The following is a 13,828-nucleotide window of genomic DNA, read 5'->3' as shown; positions in this document are numbered from 1 at the left end:
AGCTCTCTGGTACCACCCATATGAGGTAGGCAGATACATAGCTATTGCTTATTTTACGCTAATTCTAACATAATATGGATACAGTGGGAGGTTTGACTGAGCGTAATGTCTGTAGAAACATAGAAACTAAGTGGGAAAAGAAACTGAAACAGCTAAAATACTTAACATGGCGGCTTGTGTAATACCTGGCTACTAACAACGTTCCACATTTATTTTTAGCTAACATTTCTCGAGCGAGGCCAACCCACCAGTCAGGCCTACTCCTTTGATCATAACATACGACTTTGCCTACCACCAATAATCCGGAAAGGCCATAGTATTTTGATAGGCAAGCAGCTGTTTTTGTACGAACTTCTCCACAGTATTCAACAGTGAAGAAAGTGAGACGTACCTCGTAAAATATGAAGTTTGGTGTTGGAAATATGATCTCTTGATAGTCAGATAAAACGAACGAAGGAAGTGTGTGTGTAAGTTGCTAGCAGAATACCTTCATTGCAAGTTGAGTTTTTTGTGTGGTCTTAATCTTATCCTTGTTAGTAAATCTAGAATCTAGATTAGATCTATAATCTAGATCTAGTTATTGTTATTGTCGTATATATAGCGGTGTAGTAAAATTGTAGAAGTTGCGAAGATGTATAGATTAGAGTCGGGTAACTTCACCTCTCTCAGTTGGCTCGCGACGAAACAAGCCTACACTTACACTACACCTACACCTCCTCAAGGCTGAATCGTCAATCAATGTAAATTATCCCAGTTTCGTCTGCAATTTTTCGTAACCAGTGAAATTGCAGATAGCCCTCTGATTGTTTTGCTTGTTAGTCGTACTTCATCTGCTTCGTTCTTTTTTCAAATGGATGGTGACCGGAAACTTCGCCACCATCATATCGGGGAAATTCGCCAGTCCTTGAGGGGAATTTCACCATACTGGGAGATCATCTTATTTCTTTATTTAGCCTAATTATGAAACATGTGTAAAAACTGATCTTTCGTTAAAGGGGACCTACATTTGCAGCTGCAATCACTTTGTCAACAATTTTATTTCTCTCTCTCCCAGCCCTCATTCCAAAAGTAGATCGACCAGAGACATGGTCGGCAAGAGAGGTTTTTTGGGAACGCTTGATCTAAATTCTCAGGCTGCCCCACAGCAGCTTTGTCCACCTTAAACTGCTTCAACGGCTTTCTCCAAATCACTTTATTTAAAAGTTTAAGTATACTTGTTATTGAATCCCTTGCCTTGTTTTCCCCATAATAAAAGTGGTAAATCTAAGTAAAACAACAAATGGAAAATCAATAGACCTGCGTCCCGACAATCGAGGCGAATTTCCTCGAAAGGGTGTAGGTCTGTACTCACTTTTTAACAGTAAAAGGGCATACAATGCATATATACAAACGACAATAAAATGCAGAAAATACAATAATTTTTAGCAAGTGGCTATTCTCCGGCGTTGCGCTGGTCAATAGATCAGAAGCTATTCTCCGGCGTCACGCCGCCGGTCTATTACTAATAATTTGTCGGCGCAGATTTGCAAATACCTCTCTATATATGATCTGTTTGTCTTGAAAAAAATTCCCATAACTTTACCACTTCGTGCCTCTTCCATTGATACAGACGATAGATTTGCAGACACAAACTGCCCCAATTCCTCCAATTTAGAATTATTGTAGATGCTAGAAGAAACGTGTTCACCACAAGTTTGTTTGTTTTTGTAAAGTGTTTTACGGCGCTCGCAAATGCAAGGTCATATGAGCGCGCGGGACACACCTAATATTTTCAGTTGGTAGGAAATTTTGAATTTTGCCCAGGTGGCGGCCGAAGCCTACTCTTATCGATTTTAGACCACCAAGTCACCACAAGTGACGCGAGTTCATAACAAAGAGTGAGCATAAGAAGAAGTTACATTTTTCACTGTTTACAAAAACGGAGATACGACAAGAAAGCACTGAAGTCGCGAAATATCAGTTAAATTTATCGAAAATTATAACAAGAAATAAGTTACACAGCAAGCTATACTATATAACTAGACAGGATTTTAGACACAAAATCAATTTTGTTCATTTAAAGAAACAATCATTATTTTAATATAAGCAAATTGACGACCCAAATAAATGATATTGTATCTCAAATCTGCACCAACAAATACATTGTAATTCATAAGTAATAGACCGCCGGCGTGACGCCGGAGAATAGCTTCCGATCTATTGGCCGGCGTGACGCCGAAGAAAATAACGCCGGAGAATAACAACTTGCTATTTTTTAACAGTTTCAAAACAATTTGAGTAAAAATTATGAACTGCTATGACAGTTTAGTAAGCAGCAGACACAGAAAGATAAAAATAGCGCAGGCGCAGCAGAGATACGGCAAGAGAGGAGGAAAGGGAGGCCTAGCGGGAAGATGAATGCCTGAAACATCGCGTTTGTTCTTCATCATAACAATTAATTTTTCTGATTGGTTGGTCAACTGACAATGAATTGTTTCTGGTCCCAAGTAACTTAACACTTAAACTCTTCCTTGGTGGGTATATCGGATTCCAATTTTATATCGGTAGAGGGGGACAGGTGGCGAATTTCCCCTCCTGGCAAAGTTACCCAAATCTGCTCTATTATGACTTTGATCATTTGCGAGGCAGATTTTAATTTTTTTTAAAACCGGCAGTGACTAGAATCTATGTTCATGGCGCCCTGAACGTAGTTTACAATTTAAGAATGATCTTGCTGACTTCACCCCCTACCCTTTGCCCTTTGCTTCTTTTTTCACCACCTCCCATCCCCTCTTCCCGCCTTGGCCTTCTTCCATTCTCCTTTGTTTCTTTGAACGACTTTTATTTACTTGTGGCTAACTGCAGCGCATCAGCCATGCTCTGATTGGTTACAAGGTTTCGGGATGTTAATAAAATTTTGGAATTCCGGTAGTGCACACGACCGAGTTCACCTTTCCTTTTTTTACTTTTATCCGCCGCTTATACCCTTTTGGGTGTCGCGGGAAGAAAGAGACGTCTCTCTGTCACCAGATACTTTGAGTGGTTAGTGTTTCCCTGACTCCATGTATCCAAGTTTTTCTCGGTCGGCCTCTAGCCTTGTTACCATTAAATATTTTGGTGTAGGCATGTTGTGCTGGATGGTGTGTTGGTAATCGAATGAGATGTCTGAACCATTTGATTCTTTGGTGTTGGATATATTGCATGACATCATTTGTGCCCACCATTTCTCTGATTACTGAGTTTCTAATTTTGTCTTGCCTGGTCTTGTTTACTGCTTTTTTAAGGCATCGCATTTCATATGTTGTAATTCTTTGCTCTAATGTCTTATTCGTGGTCCTTGTTTGGCATTGATAGCCATCTAGCCATCACCATCTAGTAAATTCTCTCTGCTTCCTTCAACACCAGAAAAAAAGAAGAATGGAATTAGCCATGTGACTTGCAGCAAACTGCAAACATGTATCTTGTTTATTAGGCTATGTTGTTTTTGTAGACAAAAAGGGTGCCGGGGCAGTGCCACTGGACTGACTGAAGTGTCTTTAGGCCATTCCCAAAGGGGGGGACATTTCTCGTTCAAGCATAGTAGAATTGTAAATGGGCTGACTCATGTCACGCTCATAACAGTGCCTGATCTACAACAGGGAACTGCTGCTTTTTCTTTCCTGATCCTTACTATTGTCATTTTCCTCTACTTCTTTTGTATGTTTGTCACTGATCCCTTGTGACCTGCTATTTTGGGGTGCCTTGATAGTCGAAGCAGATCTTGTGCTGTTGAAGCTAGAGAGGTGAGCAGTCTAAGTCTGATTCCCTGTAAAGACTTCTCTGTTGACACCCACCCCTTGGTGCTCATATGACCTTATGCAGTTGCGAGCACCGTAAAGCCCTCTACTATGTAAAAAAAGGGTGCTTGAAATATCCATATGAGGGAGTACGCCCTATACATCAATATGTTTTAGAAAAAGAAAAAAAAAAGGCAATAGTTGCTGAGTGGTGAACAAAGGGAAATCATGTGTTTTTTTCTCTCTCTGCCTCCTCTTTGTCTCTCTCAATTTCTCTAGATCTCATTCTTTTAAACTGATGATTTCCTTTTCCTTTTTTCTCTCCTTCTTTTCTTTATTCTGTCTTATCCTCCTCCTTCTTCCGTCTGACCTCTCTCCTTCTGTCTAATAGATTCTTTCCTTCAACCTTTTTCATCCCCCTTTCCTCCCCCCTTTGTCCCATCCACCGTATTTAATCTGGCTTGTTTCTTATTTCTTCTCTTCATTGTCATTGGCATTCAGACCACCGCTGTCTTATTTTTCACCCGAGTATTCCTGTGCTGTTTCCTCATTCACTTTGAGCGACCGTAGCGTTTCAGTCGTGCTTCTGTGCCAATGGTGGATGATTCAGGACACCGTGAACGTAGCGTGCAAACGACGTACATGGCGCCGCGAACGTAGTCACTGCGAAAAAAACCCATTACTTTCTTAGGGATGGATGGTTTTTATCTGAAATTGTGTGGCATCCAAGTAAGAATATATGTCCCTATCCAGATCCAGAGGTCTCTCTCCAGACTAAAAAAAATAAAATAATTATATTAACAGTTCATTATTTTACAATCCTAAAAAATGTGTTGTTTGACTTCATACTTCATTGTTACATCTAAAACAAATTCGAAGAGGCAATGTCTCAATCTGTAGACTCCTTTTAGGGAACAGCAGGGGTTATATTATCGTGACGTAAGCCCAACCTCTGTCTCAAAAGCTCCCTTCGCCTTGACCATCCCTGTCTCCCGTCTCTAACCTCTACTCAAGCATTCAATAATTATCTACTATGTATCATCTTGGGAATAATAGATGATTACCTAACAAGTCGTAACAAGTGTACTCACCTTTCAGTTGTATTCCCTGATTCTAGACCAGTCCAAAGAATACACTACTTCAATTGAAGTATTCCTCCTCAAATTTTGATATGTTAACTTTCTTATAATCTGTTCCATCCAGGTTTTCTTAAAAATGTAACATACTATTCAGTCATAACATACATTGTATGTACATCTGGATGGGGCTAAGGGTGGAAACAGACAAGATGTTCGATCATTTCTGTTTTTGATAGGTCAAACAGTGGCCCTATGAGATGCAAGCACTGGTGACAATGGATAAGTAAGACTTACTCTTGCCATTATCTGAGAGTCTAGGATATCACTTGAGAAAAGTATTGATCACTACTTGCCAACCCGACAGGGGACCCTTGATTCCATCTGCTGGCCTCTGAAAGCCCCCCCCTCTACCCCCAAATTCCGCCCTGTCCTAGAAGGAATTTTTTTGTGGCTCCCTTGTGATTCGATCTTAGACATGTTCGACTTTAATATGTATGCCTGGTAGTAGGGTTAATTTGATATTTTGTATTCTTTTATATCTCCCAGGATTCCTTTCCATAGGCAGCATGGTAGACTCTCCTGAAAGACTTGCTTTTGACCCTTTGAAGTATTTGAGGTCTCGAGAGCATGGGATACAGGCGAAACTAGGATGGAGAAATACGTTGTATTCTTCGATATACACCCACTTCAGTGACAGTTTGAAGACGCCAGTTCCGCCTTGTGATGGGCAGGACTGGGGCTCTGTCTTTGGGTTTGGGTTTTCCTCTGATGGGTAAGTTCTCTGGAAATACGCAACACTCATACTGAAAACAAGCAACCATGATTTGGTCGAGGGATAAATTTTTATGTGACAAAGAATGCAGTTCTTGGTCTATTTTAAAGATTAAAGTTTGTGATTATATTTACTCTTTGGTGTGTTGTCCCTGAGCTTTATAATTTTTGCTACGGCTGTTAATTTATTACATTTCTCTGAGGCTCCATTGTCATTGTTTATTGTTAATAATGTCGAAAGTTTATACAAATTATTTGCAATATAACTTATTGTTTTTCCTTGCAATGCCATATATCAGTTATTTTCCTTGACTACAAGTACAATATAATTATAAATAGTTAATACTTGAAGTAGATGCTCGAGGAAGTGGATAGTCCTATAGTCTCATGTTCTTGATCTTCATTTCATTATTTCAGTTGTACGCATGAAAGATTCCACTTGTAGTTCAAAGTACCTTACATATTTTTTTTTATATTCTAAAGGTCATTACTTGCTGCTGCTTGTGAAAGGAAATGTGTGTTGTTGTATGATCCTGTCAACATGCGGCTGATCTCAAGAAAGTTTAATGTTCACAATGACTGTGTGAACTGCGTGAAGTAAGTGTGCATTTCAGTGGTACGATTCAGTTTCAGCATCATAGATGTACAAAAGTCAGTGTGTACTTACAGACCAAGCACTTCGATATAATTGGATCTCTCTGATTGTTTTTTTGTACTTCAAAGAACCCTGATCGGATTTGCATAGAATTCAATGTTTTAATTTTGAATTCCATTTCTGTCAGGTCGTATGCAACTTGTTGTATGCGACTTTATTTTCCTACCATTTCACTGTCTAGTTACATAGTCCTTAGCTGGGTTGCTGAAATTTGCCCCTGAGCATGTTTGAAAATATTTATTTTAAAAAAGCTGAACATTTTATTAATGAGAATGTGTAGCTGTCCTAGAACAAAGCTTTGTAAACTGAAAACAGTAATTCTGTGATCAATTTTTAAAAATGTTTCCCTTATTGTCCAAACTTCTGTCAGGTTTCTAGACAACAGACTGTTTGCAACATGTTCAGATGACACAACAGTGCGGCTTTGGGACATGCGCTCTTTGAAACAAGAAGTGCGAATACTAAAAGGCCATTCAAGTTGGGTGAAAAACATCGAATATGATCCTTCAACTGGAATTCTTGTGACCTCTGGATTTGATGGAAATGTATATTCCTGGAATTTAGACAAGTAAGACATTTTCACCCACCATGGAGCTCAGTGTTGACATAATGATAGTAGTATTCATGCATGAAAAGTCAAGAAATTGATCAGTTTGTGCACAGATTACAATATTTCAAACATGTCATTAAATGTGTTTTCGATTACCAAGTCATTCTATTGTGTGTTTGTTGGCAGCTGAGGTTTGGAATCTTCTGGAGCTTGTAGTCTTAAATTTCAGCGAGGAGACCAAATAAAGACTTGATCTGCCTTGTTCCTTCCGCTTTCCCCCTTTGCTACAACTCTATGTTGGAATATTTCAATTTGATTTTTGCTATCAGGGATGCCAAATCTCCGGTTTTTCCGGCTTTTTGCGGTTTTTTCATGCACTTACAAAGGAAAGGGGAATGGTAAGAGAAATGTTTTTGTTTGCTCATTTAAAGATTTTACAAGGTTTGTTTTAGGTGAGGTGTGATGCTCCGCTCATTTTCCTTTTTTTTTTTCAAAAATCATTTGGCATCCCTGTGTTACATTCGTGGCTACTTACTTTCAGTGTTTTGAGTTCTCAGTTCCAGCCTCAGCTGCTAGCTTTAGAATGTTAGTTTCTTTATTAAATAGAAGAAAAAAAAACAACAACTGTAAACAGATTTGTTGAATGCATACTTTGATATTTCTTCACACACTGTTATTTCAATTGTATGCACAGGTTTGTCTACTGTTGGAGTAGGAGGTGGGGATAAATGAGTTTCCTAAATGTTCAGATTTTGTCTTGGAGGTTTGTGCCTAAATTCAAGTGGAGATTCATAGCCCGGTGATATTCCTTTTTTTGAGATGTGTTTGAATATTGAGTTTTGGTTGCGCCTGAATAAGTTAATTTTTTTTTTGTGGAATAAAGGAAAAAACAAACAAACAAATAAAACTTGTTGTTATTAACTGAAAGACATAATCAACTTGCGAGTGTATCCTCCTTTTTTTCCCCCAGCTACTCCGAGTCAGACTGTAGGAGGAAACGGCTTCTTTACATTAACGGGATTATGCGGACTGTGTTGACACCTTCCGCAGACAAGATGATCATCTCCACCAAGGATGGATACTTTGTAATAATTCACAACTTGGATCTGGAGCATTTGAAAAGTGATATGGAAGGGTAAGGGCAGATTCCTCTTTTGTCTTGTTGCTGTTTTTTTTTCTCAGGAATATTAACATACACATCGTCATCACCACCTGCTATGTGTTATTATTGTTTGAAAATACTTTTTTCCCCCTCATCTCTGAGAATCTTCTTTTGGGATTCCATTTTGAATTGCTATCAGGATCTGTTCCTAAAGTCAAAGATTGTTAAAGATATTTTTCTTTCTACACAATATCTTATTGAACTGACCAGTTTTGTTTTAAAACTTTTATATGTTCACCCCTTTTGTTGTTACCTCTTTGCCTATGAACACCTATGTTGAAATTCCCATTTCAGTTATATATAATTATATATATCACGATGCTGTGAAATGGGGCGCTCGTCCATTTTTGAGCATGTGGAGTTAGTGGTACCATCTTAAAGCTTGTTCATTTGCCTTACATTCAATGACCCCCCCCCCCCCCCCCCCCCCCAATCTCTCTTGAATAACAGTCGAGATATATCCGATTGAAGAAAGTGGGGGACACCTGGTTTCAGAGGTAAAATTATTGAGAAAATGACTGCCAAATTTTGGTAACTTCCATATCTTGAGGGTCCTTTGGAAATGAAAATTTACATTTTTTGTTCCTTTAATCAAAGTTTTTCAGTAAAATCCACACAAAAATGTAGACATTTTGTTGAGCCAAAAGACAAAAAAATTTGAGAGAAAAAAATTGCCAAACGGATGGAAAAATGCTGTTTTCTTTGATTTAACTATTTTGACAAGCACCTGATTTCACCATGATGTGTCACATTTATATATGCTCTCTACCAAATTGCTATATATGTACCTCACAGGCTAGAAAATACTCCTGCATGCTTTAGTAGTTCTTGAACTATACCCACTCCTGTTCATGCAGTCTCGTGTACATGCAAATTTTACATGTGTGCTGATTACTTCCTCAAGTTGTAACAGGAACAAATTTGAGTTCAAAGTAACAGATTCAAGACTGTTATATACTAAGATATTATGTCAGCAGGAGTCACTCTTTTTTAGGTCTTTCATTTTGTTTATCAACTTGTTACAGTGGAAACATGCAAGAGAAAGAAGTGAGTAGGTCTACTCCGAGTATTGCGGTAAATGTGAAGAACATGCTTGTAGTAAAATGAGTTTATCTCACTACGTTAAGCTTTTTAAAAAACGTAACTCTTTTTGTACCGATGGGTATTCTTCATTTCTATGCAACCTATTTTTAGATTCTCAAGGTGTGTTTATAAAATACAGTAAAACTTTGACAATGATTGACCAAAATGGATGGTTGACTGTCAAACTATTACAAACTGAACAAACAACATGAACATGAAAGGTGTGTGAATGTAGAATGTGCACAGAAACGATTATGAGAAGTGAAAATGGGAACAAGGGATTAGTAAGAATGCGGCAGGGAGTGGAGATGCACAAGTAAGGGGCTCTTCCGGTTCGCTGCTTGAAGTGGCGAGCCAAAGGGAAAGCGTTAACTCGATGAATGACTCAAAACAGCCCCAAGTCATTTATCAATAAAACAATAATGTTTGACTTTGTGAGCAGTTTGATTATAACATGAGGAGTTCAACAATAGATTTTGTGTCACAGTAGTGTTGAGGAAATGTCCACCTCCACAACTTTCACGTTTTGACAATGATTAATTTTGTGTATTTCTCTTTTGTATTTACTTTACAGATTCAGACCTCACCCTGATATGTCCAATTATGGACGCAAGTTTTTTCGGGACAGAAACAAAGTAGAGGTCATGGGAGACTTCCCACAAAATGATGATGCAGAGTCTATTTCTACAATGGAGGTAACTATTTTAGCAACCTTGGTTCTTTACATTGTCAGGGGCATTTCTCAATCACTTCATTTGAAATTTTCCTCAATATGTACAGGTGAAATATTTGCATCCCTTTTTCCAATTTTACTCAGCTTTGTGGCTTTGCATGGTCCATAACCTAAAATGTGCGAAACTGTCAGCTATTCAGATGTGTAAAGATTGAAACTGTGGCAGCATTAGTTTAAAGTAAAAAAAAGTCAATGTGTTTCATTTTCTTAGGCCGACACACATACCAACAGTGAAATATTTGTATTAACCACAAAACTCAACTGAAAATCTAAAGAATCTTTTAACATTTCCAACCAATGGAACTTCTTGTGACTGTCCTGGATAACACCCCCCCAGATTCTGATAGTTTTGATGCTGTTCTAACCAGCTCCTACCAGTTATGGTGCTTTACAGTTTGGCTCTTTTGGGTCGGAATATTTGAACTGTGCCAACCCCTGTTATAGGATTTTCTGCTTAGGGGCAGTTTACAAATGACATTGGCTAAAATTTGACCCAAAATGACACCACCACCCCCTCCCCCTTGTCATCTTCTGTCATCTTTCCCAGGACCCCCCCCCCCCAAGTTGATGTCAACCAAAATGTACATGTACATTTAGATAGATCCTGTTCTGATCTAGCTTCCAGCTGCCTGTGCTTTGTAGAGATAAGAGTTAATTTGAGTTTTTGAGTTTTTAGGGCAAAAAAATAATATGGTTCAATTTAGATGTGGTAAGTTTAGGCCAAGAGAATGGAGTCTATAACAATTTTTTTTCTTTTCTTTTTTCCCCCCAACCTTTTAGAGCATCATAGATGGTTGACGTCAACTTTGTAAGGAGGCCCCTCCCCCCCTCCCCCAGGTCAACTTTTGTCAACCTTTCACTGACCCTCCCCTCCCCCCTCTGAGTTGACATTTGTGAACAGTCCCTTAGTTGCCTGTTTATATTTCTTTACACTGAATTACAAAGGCAATTAAGAAAAGTAATTGTGTCAAGGGGCAGTGGAATCAGGTGCTTGTCAATTTCTCTTCATGTGAAGTGATTAGTATCATCTGAACGCTTGTTCATTTGCCTTACTTTTAGTGAAACAAATACCCATCTATCTTGAATAGAAGCCGAGATATTTGCGATCGAAAGAGATGGAGTCTACTCTACTGGTTTGAATGTTAAAATTAGTGAAAAAATGGCCCCCAAAGTTTGGGAACTTCAATAGCTTGGGAGTCCCTGAAAACTGAAAAATTACTTATTTTGTACTTCTAATCAACATTTTTCAGTAAAATTCATATGTAAATGTGTTTCTATGTGGACATATAAGGTGTTGAGCCAAAAAATAAAAATTCGATAAAAATGGCCAAACTGGTGGAAAAATGCATGTTTCTTCGATTTTATTATTTTGACGAACGCCTGATTTCACCATTATGCCTCACAATTGTTTTTGTTCCTCTGAAAGAGATATTTTTATTGTAGTCATTCTGGAATGTAAATATTTTCACAATGCTTGACAGGTTCACCCTCAAGGCTGGTGCGTTGCTTCAAGGAATACAACATTTTCTGGAACTGCTGAGGTGAGATTGGCTCTGAAGCCTATTTTTTAGCGATTGGTACAGCAGATTGAAACGGGAGTTGTTGGGGGGGGGGGGGGGTTTGGAGAGGGGGGGGGGGGTTCAGAGGCTTTGTTGTTGCCACCTATCCACTGAAAAAAAGAAGTCTATACAATGTAAGAATTTTTTTTCTTTAAATTAATGTTAATAGAGCTCTCATTTTCAATGATGTCATGAAAATATGCCCAAGTGGCGTGCATCTAAAACAACTAAGATTGAATCAATGTTGATCTCTCCAGTCTACGTATAAAAGTGTTTCAATTAGTACCTCAGTTTCAATGAGTAAGAATTTGGATTGCTCTGCAGATTTGAATGTATTTGTGAACTTACTTAACTTGGAGGCATTTTGAGGCTCACATCGCTTGGTATATTTGTATCAGTGCTTCAGGACAACACTATTGCTTTCCTGACTTTTAATGTCTTTTTTATTTTTTCTCAGTGCTACATATGACCATAAGTTGTATCTTTGTGCTTCTTTATCACTAACAAAAAACCCCCCAAAAACGATGCATACACAGGATCACTAGAGTAAAATAATGACTTACAGTAACCTTGCCTACAAATTGCTCATTTTGAGACAGCGACACCACCTTGCCCCCACATTTCAGTGTAAGCTTGTAGATTTCTTCCCCCCACTCTCTCGACGTCTCCACGTGTCCACATGAGTCTCGAAAATTACTTACCCCATCTCTTGACTCATGTTTCTTAGATGTACATAGGAGTGTGGTGTTGAGGAAAATATGTAAACTTTTTGATGTTTTGGTGTATGCTGTAAATCCCCTTTTATTTTTTTTACCCACTTTAGGCACACATCAAAGAAAACATGTCGGAACCTCAGTTTGCAGTGACTTTTATGAATGGGCTTTTAGATTCTGTTTGTCATCCAACTTTTAGACCCATATATATGCAAAAACTGAAAAGATTAAACAGAGCAATTTCATTTTATCTTGTTTTAACCGCGGTCAGACAAAAGTGAACGAGCTGTAGTATGTGCACAGAAGCTCCTTCTTTTGATATCCATCAGTTTGTGCTGTTCTTATTTTCTCTTTGATTAAGAATGTCATGTCTCTGTAAAAAATTTCTTTCAGTGGACATGCGTGCATGACATCCAGTTGAAGCGAAAAAGAAGAGGAAAGGATGCAAGGCCTTCAAATGGTTGTGATAGTGACAAAGGTGCGACTTCAGATTTGAATTCTGAGACTGGAAGACGAAGAGATGATTCTGGCAGCTGTATGTTCTCTCCACCCACAAACTCCACCACTCAATATCAGACTACTGGACGCAGCCAGAATGGTCAATTATCCTTTGCTTTGAGTCAAATCCGAAGGCAATTCTTTGATCACAGTGACTCTCCACTAAGACAGAATTTAGACTCCTCTTTGTCTGCTCAAGTTCCCTCCTTTGGAATGTTCTTGTTTCAGTCTGAACCGGGTGCTTATGAATCAGGAGATAGTTCCTCAGATGATAGCAGTGATAATGGTAATGATGATGATGATGATGAATCCAATGGAAGAAATGGCGTCGTCAGTGATGATTCCTTACCTTCCTCCCCGCTCAGGGAGAATGAGGAGGAGCTGGAGGAGGAAGAAAGTGCCGAAGCGTCGGAGAGTCTTCCTATCACTTCATCCTCCAACTCATCAGCTACTGCCACCAACAGCGTAAGTCACACCCCGTCCAGGGGTCCCCCGTCATCAAATGAATGTGTGCCACCTCAGAGATCTGCTTTCTCTGCAGTTCAAGACATACTGGAACGTAATAACGCATCTGTTTCCTATTTGCAAAATATTGTTGGATATGACAGCTTCTCCAGTTTCCGTGAAGGGGATTGGCATAGAAATCGAAATGAAAACTCTCTTCCAGAGATGGCATTACGGCTAGGAGACAATCTCAGCACAGACACCTGGAGGATAAGAGTAGGACGCCAGAGAAGGCTCTTGTTTCATTTAGAGGAACCAAATGTGGGATCAGGATTTATAAAGGAGCAAAGTTTCAGCCCTGATGGTAGAGTGCTTGCATCTCCATTTGGAAATTGTGTGCGTTTGCTGGCTTTTAACAATTCTTGTTTGGAACTCTGTGACTGTGTTCCCAGTACAGCAACAGCTCTGCAGGAAGTGGCGATGGTCGGACAGATGAAGTCTATCGTCTTAGCCAGCACATTCTCCCCCTCCCAGCCCCTATTTGCCGCTGGATGCAAAGATGGAACTATTGTTTTCAGCACCCCAAAGTTGTGATTGTACTGCATGCTTGTGTGGTGATATTGTAAAGTTGTAAAAAAAATGTTGATCACACACAAAAGAAGCGTGAATGTGACTGTTAGTTTCGAAAAGAATTTGTTTCATTGTATGACAGTAGATCTTGTTAGGGAAAAGATGGACAATTATAATGAATATATTAAAGTGTACAGACTTTGTAAATTGTTAACACAATAAAACAAGACAAAACAAATAAAATAGTGAAGAAATC

At 38.9% G+C, this 13,828-nt stretch overlaps 1 protein-coding gene across 1 annotated transcript; it reads left to right on the top strand.

The window, feature by feature from the left end:
* The first annotated feature begins 73 nt into the window (after positions 1–73).
* Positions 74–13,828, top strand: LOC101863096 (DDB1- and CUL4-associated factor 10). The gene is made up of 8 exons (XM_005096229.3): positions 74–467; positions 5,381–5,606; positions 6,089–6,202; positions 6,631–6,828; positions 7,781–7,945; positions 9,630–9,750; positions 11,270–11,329; positions 12,454–13,828. Exons 2-8 carry the CDS (start codon positions 5,401–5,403, stop codon positions 13,594–13,596), a joined length of 2,007 nt encoding a protein of 668 aa, XP_005096286.1. The 5' UTR covers positions 74–467; positions 5,381–5,400; the 3' UTR covers positions 13,597–13,828.

Source organism: Aplysia californica, unplaced genomic scaffold (assembly GCF_000002075.1).
Source record: "Aplysia californica isolate F4 #8 unplaced genomic scaffold, AplCal3.0 scaffold00124, whole genome shotgun sequence".
In the NCBI taxonomy this organism is placed as follows: Eukaryota; Metazoa; Mollusca; class Gastropoda; order Aplysiida; family Aplysiidae; genus Aplysia; species Aplysia californica.
This window is presented reverse-complemented; position numbering and strand designations above follow the sequence as displayed.